This window comes from Camelus ferus, chromosome 2 (genome assembly GCF_009834535.1).
Source record: "Camelus ferus isolate YT-003-E chromosome 2, BCGSAC_Cfer_1.0, whole genome shotgun sequence".
NCBI lineage: Eukaryota > Metazoa > Chordata > Mammalia > Artiodactyla > Camelidae > Camelus > Camelus ferus.
The window spans coordinates 72,412,575-72,428,555 of NC_045697.1; the positions used below are offsets into that span (position 1 = coordinate 72,412,575).

The 15,981-nt window shown below is 35.9% G+C and overlaps 1 protein-coding gene across 1 annotated transcript; it reads left to right on the forward strand.

Annotated features, from left to right (window-relative positions):
* Positions 1-5,043: 5,043 nt before the first annotated feature.
* On the forward strand, positions 5,044-15,866 carry CISD2 (CDGSH iron sulfur domain 2). Its single transcript, XM_032460933.1, has 3 exons — positions 5,044-5,179; positions 13,300-13,514; positions 14,862-15,866. Exons 1-3 carry the CDS (start codon positions 5,077-5,079, stop codon positions 14,949-14,951), a joined length of 408 nt encoding a protein of 135 aa, XP_032316824.1. The 5' UTR covers positions 5,044-5,076; the 3' UTR covers positions 14,952-15,866.
* The last annotated feature ends 115 nt before the right edge of the window (positions 15,867-15,981 follow it).

Genomic DNA, 15,981 nt, shown 5'->3' on the forward strand with positions numbered 1-15,981 from the left:
CTCTCTTACTTTAGGTTTCTGATTTCCTTGATCACATGTCCTACTTCTTGGTCTAATCCTCATTGTAGGGGACACATCCTCTATTAGCTTCTTGAGAAAGGATGAACTGTAAATTTGAGAACTTTTAGGTTTGAAAATAACTTTATTCTAGCCTTATGTTTGATTGATAGCTTGGCTTGTACACAATTCTAAGTTAGAAGTAATTTTCCTTAAGAATTTTGAAGCACTGCTCCAATATCCTTTCACTTCCAGAGCTGCTGTTGAGAAGTCCAACTCATTCACCTCTGTATGTGTCATATGAAACCTGTTTTATTCTCTCTATAAACTTGCACAATCTATTCTTTGTCTCTCTACTTGTTATCTTTGTAGAGAAAGGGGAGACAGGAGAAACATAGAGAAAGAGCTCGAGAAATTAGCATGGGGTCCCCTTAAACATCTTATACTTACAGCAATCTTAATCAGGTCCCCAAGAGCCGCATGTGATTAGTATGGACACATTGCACTATCAAACAGACTGTGTAGCCCTAGAGCAACCACTGTGAAAAACAAAACAAGGTTCAGCTATAATAAAAAAAGATGCGCTGATAGTGATGTAAAAATAATAATTATGACAAAGATAAAAGCTAACACTACTGTGTGTATATATGTGCCAAGTACTCTTTCAATTGCTTTATACACATTAATTCACTAAATTCATATATGCAATACAACCATAAGAGGTAGGTATTACCTACTTTCTTATAGGTTATATAATTTACCCTGGCAGAGCCAGAATTCTAGTCCAGTCCAGCTCCAGAGTCTTGTGGTCTTAACTATTATGCTATACTACCTGCCAGCAGTAGATGGTAGTCATTTTTTGTTGTTTATTGTGTTGCTTTTAAATATCTTTTCTTGACAAAATAAAAAGTTGGCAAACCTCTGCTGATTTTCTCAATTAAAAAATCTACCAGTTGGTGAAGGGTGAAGGGTATATCTCAGTGGTAGAGCACATGCTTAGCATACACAAGGTCCTGGGTTCAATTCCCATTACCTCCACTTAAATAAACAAATCTGGTTGCCTCCCCACCCCCAAATTTATTGGCTGCTGAAATATGAAAGCCTGGAAATCACCAGTTTACAGAGCCAGTAGAGAGCAAGAAAATGAAACTTTGAGAAAAGAGAACTGATGGAAAAAGATCTTGGAGGATCCGTTTTAGAACACAGGGAACAGTCAGACTTGAGGGACAGGGCAAGTGCTGAGTACGGGAGGAATTACAGACACATTTAGAGATGATGGTGAGGAAAGATTCTCTGGTAGCTAAAAATCAAGGTCATCTGAGTTCAAAATAAGCCTGATAGTATCAATTAGAAGACTTAAGTAAATAATATAGAACGGTAAATATTTGGAGGAACTTTTGTGAGGAATGGGAAAAAAAATAAATCTAGGAATGGACTGACAAGACTAGAAAAATAGAGATGGTTTCAACACTAAATATTTTGAAGAAGTGAAAGAATAAGGTTGGTGGGAGTAAGGGAGGGGATGATGTATAAACAAATACATGAAGCTGTGGTCAGAGGGTAGGATTTTGGAATTTAAGATCTCAAAGCCAAGGTCAGTGTTCATTGATGATGATAAAGATGATAGTGATGATAATAACCATTCATTAAACACACTAAAAAATTAGTTATATCTAGTCATAACAATCATTACTATCAGCGTATTACAGAGGAGAAATTGAGGCCCTAAGGACTTTTCAGTAACATTCTCTTAACTTTTTCATAGAACTTAACAAGATGACTCTGAAATTCATATAGAGTAGGAAAGGGCCTGGCATTCCTAAGAAAATTTTGAAGAAAACTGAACAATGGAAAAGAATAAACAACCCATGGGTATGTGAAAACCTGATCTGAGATCAATGACATTACAAACAAACAAACAAACAAACAAACAAACAAAAATGACATTACAAACATAAAAGAAAAAAAAAACTAGTCAGTAAATGCTGCTAGAACAATTAGTTGTTCATATATAAAATAAATAAAAGTAGATCTCTATGTCATGCACAAAAATAGTACGCTAATTAAAGAAGAATAAAATATGAAGAATAAAAGTTTAAAACTTTTAGCAAAAAAGATAGATGGATATCTTTTTGATTTTGAAGCAGGGAAAGATTTCTTTCTTTTTTTAGGAAAAGAGTTTTTAAACCAGACCCCCAAAACAGAAAATAAGGGAAAAATGAATAAATCTGACTACATTCAAACTAAATATCAGTATTAGAAAAGATACCATAAACAAAGGTTAAAGAAAAGACACAGACTGGAAGACAAGAGGTAACCAATATAACCAACAATGTATTATTATCCAGAAAACAAATCAATGAAAAAGATGAGCAAAGCAATAGAAAAATGAGCAAAGATGCCTAGAGATGTCCAGGAGGCATTTGAGACTAATACTAGAGACATCTGCGCTGGCAACAGAGCTTCTTCGGGCTACATGAACTTTACTGATCATATCTGAATTCATAGGACTAGACAAGCTTACAGAGGGAAAGCATGTAAAGAAATTAGAGATTTGGGCTAGGACATAAAGCATGCAAAGGATTACTGATCCTTACTCAAGTTCTCAACACTAAATAAAAACTTCTTTAACCTTATTCACGTATTGATTATTTTGTCTGGACTTTTTTTTTTATCATAACTTTATACTTTTTAAAGATGGGGTCTAAATACAGAAAATAAACACTAACAAAACCAGATTTTATTGGACACTGTCAGAAGGTGGTCAGATAAGCCTATCCTTTCTATTTGGAACAAAATTACCTTCAGCCCCTCTGTTTCAAATACTGCCAAGAAGGGAGGGTTGTGGAAATGAAATGCAAATTAAAAAATACAGGAGTTAAATCTTAAAGTAAAGGAAATTTAAGAAAATATTCCCTGTAATGCACAATAAATATTTTTTTCAATTGGTAGGTTAGGAACTATCTCCTTTTATACATTAGCATACTCATGTAATGCATCAGAAATAGCTAATATTTGCAGACACATCTTTAGATTTTAAGACCAAAAAAAAAAAAAAAAGAAAAGAAAAATGTTTCATCCATATAGACTTCCACTCACTACATTTCTTCTACTTGGAAACAGTGAACCAACTATCCACATAAACTGCTCAGAGGAAGCCAGTCACAAAAAAACCTACATACTGTATAATTCCTTTTCTATGATGTTCAAGAACACGCAAAGCAAGACAGAATAGTGGTATTGGTGGTAAGGGGATGTGATTAGCAGGGACACGAAGCTCTATGAGGCGTTTGGTATATTCTGCATATGTGGATCTGGGTGTTTGTCACATCAAATTATATATTTGGCACTTGAGCATTTGACTATATCTCTAATGAAGTATATATATTTTAATTCCTTTAAAGAAAAACTTCTTAACAGGATTTAAGAATCTCACTCAACACAGCTTGTTTTACCCTTGTCAAGACAGCACAGTCTCTAATTAAGACACAAATATTTAATGGCCTTCTCCAAGCTTCTCTTCCCCCAATGGTCCCACTATCAACCGACCCCTACCTCAACCATGACTCCAACAAAACAGTGTCAAGGACAAGGCTGCTTGAGATAATCATCTTCAGGATCAACAAGCTCCAGGGTCCTTCCACCAAACCAAAATTAGGCTCCCAAGAGGAAATTAAAAGGAAATCCTAATGTAAACGTGAATCTTTAAATCATCTCTTTGTGTATCATGTTCTACATTGCCTTAGCTCATGAACATAAAGCTGCATCTAAACATCTTCATAGAGATTTCCATTGTCACTTTACTTTGATGATTTTGATCAGGGTAAAGTGACAGAAAATTGGTTTATCTATATTTCAATTAACTCTCTTACTGATGGTTATTTTTTCAGTGAAGCACGATCACAAATATTAAACTGTTTAGTCCAGAGAGTGAAAAGTTGCTTAAAAAAAACCTTCCCTTTCTCACTTTAGGAGGAAAATACAAAGGGAAAAATAAAACCCATATAGTACAACTGGCTGCTACATTAAGTTATACCAAATGAAATTTTGGACCTTGCGCAGTTCCGTGTTATGTGTTGTTTGTCAGGTGGGGTTCAGAACTGCAATGAGGCAGTGTACTGAGATACACATACTCAACAATGCACAACTCAGCAAGTGCGTTACTTGGGATAGTTTACTTCAGCAAAAACATGAAACAAACTTTTGTCAAAGAAGGGGCTTCAAGGGGCTGAAACTGTCTCTTTTCCCTCTTTAATTCATTTTTTTTAAAGGTGTTAATAAAAATTAATGATCTTCCCGGACACTTTAGATTGTAGCAGAAGCCATGCAACATAAAATAAAGGAAATCCTAAGCCTTCACCACTTTCCCAGTTTTAGTTAACCGAAAAAAGAACTGATCTGCAGAAGGAACTGAAATTATCTAAGGCAGGACTCTCACTGGTCTCCGAGTGGCAACTACTTCAGGGCCTCGGACGCACTAAATGGCCAAGAAGTACAGCTGTAAGCAGTTCCTCGTTTAGGTAGAGTATTTTCACTTCTTTTTTAAAAACAAATAGGCTAGTAGTGGCGAGAGCGAAATTATGCACCGCTAGGACAGAGGGGAAGGGTGTTCTGCAGGGAATACGCAATCCTAGGGTCCTGGCTGGGAAGAAGAGGCCGAGACGAGAGGGGCTGAAGTTAGAAGAGACGCCAGGAGAAACTCACTTTTCTAAGGCACTTTCCGGTTACAAAACACTCTCCCTGCTTTATTTCATCAGACACAATGTCCTTTCTGCGGGCGCCAAAGTCTACCGACGTCAAAGGCCCACCGCGAGGGCCCTCGCCCAACTCCAGATGCCAAGGCTGGCCTCGCCGTCCCTCCGCTCCGGGGCCACCGCGCCCCCTCGCCAGCCTCCAGAGCGCACGTCACTCGCCCGCTGCCAATCGGCGCCGGGCAGGTCACCGCTCCTCCTAGCCCGCAGCCCCGCCCCCGCCCGGCGGCCGCGAGCGCCCGCCGGCCGCTTCCGCTCTCGGCGCAGGCGCGGCAGCTCGGCCGGAGAGCGGCGGGGGTCCCGAGAGCAGCGGACGCCGCTGGCCAGCATGGTGCTGGAGAGCGTGGCCCGCATCGTGAAGGTGCAGCTCCCCGCCTATCTTAAGCGGCTCCCAGTCCCCGAGAGCATTACCGGGTTCGCCCGGCTCACAGGTAATCCTAGCCTCCAGCCAGTCCCCATCCTTGCAAGTTTCCCAAGGCGGAGGGTGGGGGCGGGCCCCTAAAAGTCCTGGGGCCGAGGGGCGGGGCGGAGCTGGGCGGCTGGCGCGTGACCCGGTGAGCCTGCGCTGCGAGGGCGGTGGGCGCGCTGGCTCCGCCGCTGGGGATCCCGGGAGAGGCCGGCTCTCGTGCTTGGAGGCCCCGGGCGCTGGTCCTCGTGGCTGTCTCCGCTGTCCTTCCTGGTGGGAGACCCGATGTTTGCAGATAAGGTTGAGTTGGGAACCGGCCCATCTTTTTCATCTCCATCGCTCCCTGCAGCGTGTTTATTTTAGAGCAGGGTAAGTCATCGTTATCTAAGGCGCTGTGTATCAGGCCGCCCCAGCTTTCGTGTGGGTGTGAGCGTGTGGGAGAGAAACACATATACACGTAATATGTGTTTGGCAGGGGTTTTTTTTTTTTTTTTTTTTGGTAACAAAATTAGAAAATAAACTCCATTCGCATAGGGAAGAGTTGACCCCCATGATAATGGGGGCATTTGAGGTCACTTCCGTTACGACGGGCCTGGAGGCAGTTTAGGTCACTCGAGTTGGAGGAAAGATCCCTTGGTTAGTAACATGGACCAAGAATTAGACGATGAAATTTAATGAATATATGTAACATTTTATACATATGTTACCTCCTTTAGAAAATAGAATCCACAACTCTGGATTTCACATTTGAAGGATGAAAATTAACAGAATGTAGTCAACACTTGGAAGATTTTGTTGGGTTCTGAGCATTAAGTGTGAGTGGGATATTTGTAAACCAGACCAGGGACTGATTAGGATGAGGAGGGAAAAAAACCCAAACATACTGATAAAGCAAACATTGAACTCATATGTCCTGACTATCAGGGAATGTAAACAGGAATTCAGATAATTTTGAGTTAACAGGGTTGCTTAGCCTATAGCAGTCTGGAGATCTATGGTAGCTGACTTTAAAATACTGTATTTGGAAGGCTGGCTGGTGGAAGAAAAATAAGATTTATTCTCTGTATACTGAAAGTCAGAACTAGGACCAAATGAGTGCAGGTTGTCTGAACGTGGATTTCAGCTCTCATACAAGGAATTATTATTATTTTTTTAATTAGAGAATACTTGACCCAAACAGATGGGGTCCTTTGAGAGAGATGCCCTCTCAGAGATTTAAAAAAAAAAAAAAAAAGGCAATGTGGTGGTGAATAGATTTAGATGCGATAAACTAGAAACTGTTCTAAATCTAGAGATTCTTTGAATTATGGTCAGAGACATTTGCTCTATTGACAAATGGATGGTGAGATTTTAACATTTTAGATGTTAAGAGGTTTGGTAGAAAGGGTGATTTTGAATAGAAAGGGTTGTAACTGACTAAACATTAAAAAGAAACATCTAAACATAAGCAGCAAGCTGGGAGGATATAGCTCAAGTGGTAGAGTGCATGCTTAGCATACACAAGATCCTGGGTTCAATCCCCAGTACCTCCTGTAAAATAAAATAAAATAAACCTAACTACCTCCCCTGCCAAAAAAAAAAAAAAAAAAAAAGCAACATAATTGTAACGAAAAAACTTTCAAATCAAGTGTTTATAAACGTCGTAGTTTTTTGATTATACAAGTTTATTCTGATTGTGGCAATTATGTAAAATTGACTTCTTCCCCCTTAGTTCTTTTACTGAAGCACTTTACATATTTTAATGTATTCCTCATCTTGTTCTAACAACTATGTATATAATCTTATTTTAAATTAACATCACAGTAGGTCTAACCATTCCCCTGCAGCTGGAAATTTGGAATGTTTTTATGTATCTTTTTTATTCATAGCGATCAGTGATAAGTAGCCCTGTACCAATTGTTATTTTTTTCTCCTTTGAATTATACCCTTGAATATATTCACTCAATAGTAATACCAGGTACAAAGAATATGATCATTTTGTAACATTTGTTCCCAGTTGCCAATTTACCTTACTAACTTGCATAAATTAACTGCTGAGTTTTTAACTCTCAAGAAGGAAAACAAAAAATCTCTTTACTCCCACCACAGTCCGATTTAACCTGAATTCTGAATTGTCTGTTGATTCTGATTGTGGCTGGTTTTATATTAGTTTCAATATTCTGTAAATAGAGTGTAGTTGAAGCAGATTGGAAAGTGTATTTAATCAATAAAAATATATTAAAAAAAAGTATATTTGATTTAGTAGCTAGATTTTCAAACTTTTCCCCCCCCAAAGATTCCTACTGTCAACAAATATTTAACTCCTATTAAAGGCATTAAGGAAACTCAATCTAAACTTTTTCCCTCTTGAATCAATAATATAGAGTAGCTTCCTCTTTAAAGCTGTTAAATATTTAATGTGAAGATTGCTTCTTAGAAATAATGACAACTTTGATAAATACCTTAATAGTACATATTTAACTTAAGTCCCATTGCAGCCTGTGTACAGTTCTCATTGTATTGCCTATTTGTTTAGGAAACATTAACATGTTTGTAATAACTACTTTGTGAAAAAAGAGTCTGTTTTGTACTGGACAGTGACAGTATAACAGTTGCAGATCTATTTTGGAGCACTATGGAAGAAAAGCTTCAGTGACCAATTTCCACTCTGAGTCTCCCTGTCTGGTTAGGTTGTAATAGCTAATGACATTTGGCTCTCTTGAATGAGCTACTTTTAGAATCCAGCTTAGAATTTTGTTGAAATAAAAACCTGAAAGATAACTTTTCAACATAATTGTTTAAAATGTCTGCTAGACAAAAATATTTTCATTTTCTATTTATGACAATTTGAGCAAAAAAAGTTACAGTTTACCTTGTTCTTGACTGTTTCTCCTTCCCTTTTTAGATCCAGTAGTTTTTTTTTTTTTTTAAAACAACTGACTCTCTCATGATGACTCTGCATTCTTAGTAAACACCTGGAGATCCTTAATTACCATACAGTATTTATAGGCAGCCTTTACCTATCAAAACAACATATCTATCTTTGTTTAGGTCACATTTTTAAGAGTGAGGCTTTTAAGGTAAATTAGTGTAATTCTACCTTTTGAAAGTATAGTGTATTCAAATACTTTGACCTTTAAAAAGGCTTTCCCTGTCATATAAACTTTTTAAATATGGGAACAACCAAAAAAAATCTCCCCATTCAAAAGTCAGGAAACAGTTTACTTCTAGATTTAAAAGCTAGCTCTGAAACTTTGAATATAGTAGTTCTTCCCCACTTGAACTAGTTAGCTTCTTTGAAACATAATGGTTTTACTCCTAAGACAAGGCAGTGAATCCTAAGACTATAATAATATTTTTCCCAGAGTAACACAGACATGTCAGAGCTAACATCTTCAAGGGCATTAGCTCCAGAAAGGGCCAGTTTTGAACAAAGTGTTTAGAAGTTGAACAGAGCTGAAAACTATCCACAAAAAGACTTATACAAACATGTTATTTAACAGCCTTATTTATAATAATCCCAAACTGGAAACAACCCAGGTACCTACCAATATGAGAGTGGATAAACAAAGTATGGTATATTCATAGAGTGGAATACTGGTTAGTAATAAAAAGGAATGAATTACTGATCCACCGGATGAATCTCAAAAATGTTATACTGAGTGAAAGAATCTCTGATTATAAGAATCAGTGGTGGGGAGATAGGGTAGAAGAGGGCAGAATATTTTCTGAGGTGATGGAGATATTTTACATATTTTTATACATTTTCAGTGAAGGCTCCCAGGAGTATATTTGTCACAACTCAGCTAAATACCTAAGATCAAGTTCAAACTAGAGTTGCATTTATTAACATGTAAATAATAAAGGTTATTTCTGAAAGATTGAAGAATTTTATTTTAGAAAACTTTTGTTTTTGAGAATTTGGGAAAATATTTACATAGTTACTATAAACTGTGGAAGTTTTTTCCCCCCTCTTCCTAGCTAGGCCAACTATTTTTAAAAGTCAGTGTAATTAAAGATTATACTAGCCTTTGTGGAGAACAACTTAGGTGTCATTGAAACATCTTCATCCATGTAACTACTTTGCAATTTAGAATTCCTCAAGTCATCAAAGATTTACTGAGCACTTACTATGGGCCAGGCAATGTTCTAGATACTGGGACACAGTTCTATTTATGGTACTGAGTGGAAAAAAGATTTTTAAATTGATTGTTAATTTCATTTTATTGGCCGTTTAGTCCTGAATAGTCTGTATTAGGTTTTAAGTGGTAATAGTAAAGCCATTCATTGAAAATATTTTACTTTCATCCTTCTAAAGTTTAGAAAGAAATTCATTTATATGTTTTACCCATAAATGACACGTAAGAAAATGTTATGAAAGTATCAGCAACCAAGTTGCCAGTATTATTTTTATGGTATCATTATATGCAACCTTTTGAATAGGAAACGAAATACAACAGAATGTTCCCAACCCTTGACTGATTAAAAGTTATTTTATTTTTTATACTTTTCTAAATTTTGTAAAATAAATGCAATTTCTGATAATCCTAAAAGAATTTTAGAATATACTGCACAAAATCCACATTATACCTAATAATTAGTAGGTAATTAGTAGGTAATAGATTTCCCTTCACAGTAGCTAATATATCTGCAGTAGCTCAACATATATCAGACAGGTTCATAGAAAATAGCCAATCTTAAAGTTCTTCTTTAAATTTCTTGTTTGGTTTTTCTGTACTTCATATTTCTCTACCAAAAATCAGCCCTAATAAATATACATAAAATGATTTAATTGAGCTTTATAGGCTGTATTATTTTCCTTTATAAATCTTTTCTGTAGTTAAATTGAAGTTTGTCATCTTTTAAAAAATAGGCTTTACTGAATAAGACTTGCATAAATTATTACTTTATTGTAAGAAATAATAGTACTTTCATCACTGTATTACTACAGAGTAGTATTTTGCGAAGGAATTAAATATTAGAAGAATATTTTCTGAAGTAGATTTTTAAAACCATGTTAACACCATTTATTTCTTGAAATTTGTGAGTTAAGACAGGAAATGCTAAACTTAAGAATCTAAGTTAGGGTTTTTCATCTTTACATTCTTATTCATTTACTTTTTGACTTTGAGTCACTTAACCTCTTGTTACTTTTTAAGTTTGTAAATTTTGTAATATACCAAGAAATACTTAATGTTATTCTACATTCAACAAACGTTTATTGAATAACTAGTGTTTTGAGATACTATACTGGATGCTGGGGCCAGTAACAGTCTGAGATATTGATTGCCTGATCTAGAGATACGTGTAAATAAGTAATTACAGTACAATATGGTGAGTGAGAAGGGGACTGACATTTATGCTCTACATTCGTTCATTCATTACGTTACTCATTAAACATTTATGAGGTATCTGCTTTGTGCCAGAAGAGTAGTACACAGCTCCTTTTCATACATGCAGGCTTATGGAAGAGTCAGCTTTATAAACAGGTAACAGTGGTATAATAAAAGAAACTGAGGGAAAGGGGCTTGGAAGTAAAGGAGGGAGTGATTAATTTTGCTTTGTGAAATCAAGGCAGACTTATGGAGGAGGCAGTGTTTGACCCTACTTTTAAAGGGTCCACGTAAATGGGTCTGATAGACCACAGGTAGAAAGGCATGGCAGACAGAAGGAATTCCTTATGCAAAGAACACAGGAAACCTTCCACTAAGTAATAAGTAGCTTTGGCCAGCTTTAGGTACACGAGGAATGGGATGTTTGTGGGAATTGAAGCTGTCAAAGTAGCCTTGCTGTGTCATACTTTATGGAAACATTGGTCTTTACAGAAACAGTGGTCTATGGCAGCACCATCCAGAAACCTTTCTGTGATGAAGAAATGTTTTCTGTGCTGTCAAATAATGGTAACCACTAGCCACACCTGGCTCTTGAGCTGCTGAAATATGACTGTGTCTTAGAAACTGAATTTTGAATTTTACTTAATTTTAATTTATTTAAATAGCCACACATATGCATTAATCAGGTTTTTTATTTTCTATGTTTTGTGATGTTTGGACATCTTGGGGTCTTTGCTGGCCAGGGAGAACCTGCCCCCTCCCAGGACTAGCTAATTCATAGAGATAATAAACTACTTGCCTGTGAGCATACCTTTCATATGCAAGCAACCAATCCAAAGCCTACACTCCAATTACCTCCTCTCCCTAACTCTCACTTACCATGCCAGTTTTTCCCCTGCCCTAAGTCACCCCAGGGCCAGATCTGAGACAACTAGGGACCAGCCCTACAGCCCAGAGCCCACTGAAATTATTCAACCTAGTCAATCCTAAACAGTTTACCCTACCTTGCCTTTTCCATAGAAACCGCAATAAACACTTGTGCCCTTTCCTCTCACCTTCCTTCTGGCAAATCCTTGTACTTCCGTTGTGGTCCTGTGTGTCATGGTGTGTGCCCTCCTCTTGGGAATTGTAAGTAAACTTTCCTTTCAAGGCAGTTGTCTCCATGTCTGTCATCTTACCATACCTGATTAAAATAAAATCAAAACTGTGGCTAGTGGCTACTATATTGGACAGCACAGAACTCTAGATAGACCCCTCCCCACCAAGAAAAAGTTCTTTGTCATTTCTGGAACTTTAATTCATTCAAAGGATTTATGTGGAGTGTCTCCACTTCAGTTATGAGAATAGAACAGCCAGCCTGACTGCAACATCTTATCCTTACAGAGTTTCATTTGGTGACTAAAAGATTGTCCCCAAAGATTTCTGCCATATAGCATTGTCAGGTTGAATTGGCAAAATATTTTTTTTCAGAGAATTTGCTACCAATCTTTGTAATTTCTTAATCAAAGCTACCATTTATCATACATCGTCTCTGTGCCAGGCACTCTTATAAGAGCTATACATATGTAAATAGGTTGTTTTGTCTAGAACTCATAACAAACCTTTGGCGTGGTGTTGTAGTGAAGTTTCATTTTGGAAGAGTTAGTGTTAAGCTAGTCTTTCTTTCAATAGTTAACCAAGAAGAACAGTTATCTCTAGAGAGTAGTTTTACCAACAGAAGAACAGATAAAATTTTAGATCTGTTGAATTTGATTGATGGTGATTAAAAACAGACTTTGGACTTACTGTCCTGGACTAAACCTGCTTAAGCTCCAGTTTACCCACATGAAAAGTGGGAATATTAATGCTGCCTAACAAATGCAGTTGTTTAAGCCAACACAGTATTAAATGAGGTAATACAGTGACACTCTTAGCTTGGTCTGTTCATTTGCCATTAACATTTATTAGCATGCCTTAGCACGTGACCTTCAAGTTTTCTCTTTCTCCACTAAGCTATTTCTATATAGTGCTTATTAGCAAGTTACCAAGTTAGCACTTACTGAAGGACATCAAGTGGTAACTCTTGAAGGACTGAAAGGATTCCCTCCGGAGCCTAGCAGAGGCCGGGCGCTAACTAGCATTTGATAAGTGCATACTGAAATATTTATCTTGGCTTCCTGGTGTTTCATTTATATTACTTACATTCCCTATCCCTCTAAGACAGTGTTGAGTACTACAGAAAGCTTTAATGAACTCTTATGGAAGAAAACATGTATCGAATAGAACGTATGTGAAAATTTCAGTTAGCTCTTTAAAATAGTAGTTTTACACAACATTTAGGTGTTTCTTCAGAAATTACTGTGCCTTAAAAGAAAAAACTATACCTTACCAAAAATGTAAATTAAAGCATTGAAGACATGTTCTGTCATAAATTATAAACCAGTGGTAAACCATGGATATTCGATTGTATGATTTTAGACATGGTGGAAATGTTTTTTAAACCTATAAAATGTATCACACATTGAATTTTGTTTATAATTAATGGTGAGCATAATTCCTGAATTAAAGATAAACACAAATATATTTAGTGAGGATAATTAGCATATTTGATAGAAGACCTATTTCTGAAAATTAGGTTTTTTAGTTTCAAAAGTCTCAAGTTAGCCCACAAATAAAACAAGGTGGTCCTGGGTATAGGTGTCTTGATCGTTAATTATTCACAGTTTTACAGATAAATAGTTAAGACCTTAAGATGAGAAATAAAGAATAGATAAAGATAAGCTCAAGGATGAGACATGCTATTTGAGTTCTGTTACAGGAGCACACAGATTCTAACAAATCTGTGCATGTTTAGTTTCAGAATGGCTTCGGTTATTGCCTTTCCTTGGTGTGCTCGCGCTACTTGGCTACCTTGCAGTTCGTCCGTTCCTCCCGAAGAAAAGGCAACAGAAGGATAGCTTGATTAATCTTAAAATACAAAAGGAAAATCCCAAAGTGGTGAATGAAATAAACATTGAAGATTTGTGTCTTACTAAAGCAGCTTATTGTAGGTGTTGGCGTTCTAAGACGGTAAGATGTCTATTTACACATATGCTGAAATTTTGTGCAGTTAGGCTTGTTTTGCTTCTTAAATCCTCAGTTTTATGATTCCGTGAGATGAGAGATTTTTCCATAGTATTCATCACTGAAAGTCTGTATTCTTAAAGTTCACCTCCTATAATCAATAAACTTCCTACATTAGGAAAGTTACAGCAGCATGGAAGGATAGAAATCTATTTTCACTGTGTTCAGCAGTTAGCTAGAGTAACATGTAGTTTAAAACACTTATGTTTTGAGAGAACATAAGGCTTAGTGGAAAAGAGCTTAAGCTTTGGAGTTGGAATAAACTATTCAAATCTGATGTCAGCCACTTAACAGTATATGACTTAGTCTTTAATCTCTGATCATCAGGGGTTTTTTAAAATCTGATAATAAATCAATACCATGTTTCTGAGGATTTAGTGAGATGATATGTGCACAGCGCCTTATATATAGTATGAGCTAGTAAATGGCAGGTGTAATTACGGATGATTTTTATTGTGGAAGTTAAAAAGAAGAATTTGGAGTGATGGGTATTATAAGTCATTGATGAGATCTGTTTTCTTCTACTTTGAGCATTGCCTGTTTGAGGTTTTAAGTACAATTATGTTCATCACAGCATCCTTTGTAATAAAATTTTAGAAACAATCTAGATATCTGATAATAGGGGAATGATTAAAGTGTGGTATAATACAAATGATGGGATATAAGGAAGCTATGAAAAATCACGTTTTTTAAAGAATATATAATAACATGGGAGCATGATGTAATATAAACAAGAAGCATATTACAGTTTGATCCCAATTTTGCTTAAAAAAAGAATACACAAAGTAAGTACAGAAGGAAAGACATACCAAAATGTTGATTATTGTTACCTATGAGTAAGTTTTTAAAAATATATTTAAATTTTTAAAGAAATGTTAGAGTATGCATGAGTTTTATAGTAAGAAAACATTATGAAATAATTTATTTTGCATTTAAATTACATTCTTTTTAAATTTAAAATAAGTGAAGCGATGAGCTCAAATTTACAGCTCTATAGAGAGTAACAGCTTATTTTGACTCCCTTTGACGACTGTTATATTGACTTAGATGGAATCATCCAGAGCTTTTTATTTAAAATCTACCAAGTGACAAATTAACTAAACTTGTTAGATTTGCTGTAGTATTGGAATGTAGTTAGGTTAGATGTGGAGTACATCTGTTACTCAGGAAAGCTATCTGATATGTTCTTCCCCCTTAAAGTTAATGGAGTTTCTTTGTAAGAGCATTACACAAATCTTTCTACTTACTGAATCATTTTAAAAATAACAATTGTAATTTTTTTTTCCTTTCTAGTTTCCTGCCTGTGATGGTTCACACAATAAACACAATGAATTGACAGGAGATAATGTGGGCCCACTAATACTGAAGAAGAAAGAAGTATAATAGTAGTGAAGTAGGGTGGAATTGAGTTGTGTGCTGTAAAATCTTATGACAATATTTTTTCATTCTTTGTGTGTAGAAGATCTTTCAGATGGTGGTTTTTATTATTGCTACTGGTTGAATAATTATTTCTGCCAATTTATTTTCTTGCTACACTACTGTTTATATTTGATACTTTGTATATTCATTTATATAGAAAGCAAATTGAACAACTCTTTCATTCTGACTTCAAAGAATATATCTTCCTATAATAAAACTAACACTTTTGCTTTTCATTAATTGAGAAAAATCTAAGTTTTTGGCAATGAGTCCAAAGCTGTTTCTTTGAACATCAATATTTTCAACAGACTCTATATTTTAGTATTTTCTCCCTACACTGTTAAATGTATTATTTTTTAGTGCTCTTCTGTTTTGGTCATTTGAAGTGATTTTTTTTCCCCTTTTGGGAATTCCATATTCCATTCTTTTTAGATCAATAAGAAAAATCTTGCTGTCAAGAATTGCTTGAGTTTTCAAAGAGAAACTCTTTACTTTATAAATATTGTTGCCTATAAATATGAATATCCAAATTTCAGAAAAGATGGGGAACTGGGTATAAAAAGTTCCAACAAGGAAAAATTATTTACTTTATAAAAGATTTGTTTACTTCATAAAAGGCTTGTTTGTGTCTGTTTACGTGTGTTGTGTATATGTATCTTGAGCCATCTGACTCAGTGACAAGGTGGGGCGGGGTGGCAAGAACACTTATGGCTAAACAAACTCATGAACTGCTACAGTTTGAAGGTCAATTAGGAATAAAGTATATCCGAATTTACATTAAAATGATAATAGTTCAGTGTTCAAAGCTGTGTCAATATGAACATTTTAATCCTCTTTATTACAAAAGGTTTGAAAAATAAAATTACTGGAGAATCTTTAGAACTTTTGTTAATTTTTTAGCCCAAGAGTCTGTTTAGTTTTCATCTTATATTACAATTCTTATAGTAATAGCTGTCATTCAGTCTGTCTAGTAAAGGTACATTGCAGTCAGTTC

Coding starts and splice junctions, on each gene's coding strand:
- CISD2 (XM_032460933.1), top strand. CDS start 5,077: ATGGTGCTGGAGAGCGTGGCCCGCATCGTGAAGGTGCAGCTCCCCGCC. Junction 5,180..13,299: donor CGGGTTCGCCCGGCTCACAG/GTAATCCTAGCC, acceptor GTGCATGTTTAG/TTTCAGAATGGCTTCGGTTA. Junction 13,515..14,861: donor GGTGTTGGCGTTCTAAGACG/GTAAGATGTCTA, acceptor TTTCCTTTCTAG/TTTCCTGCCTGTGATGGTTC.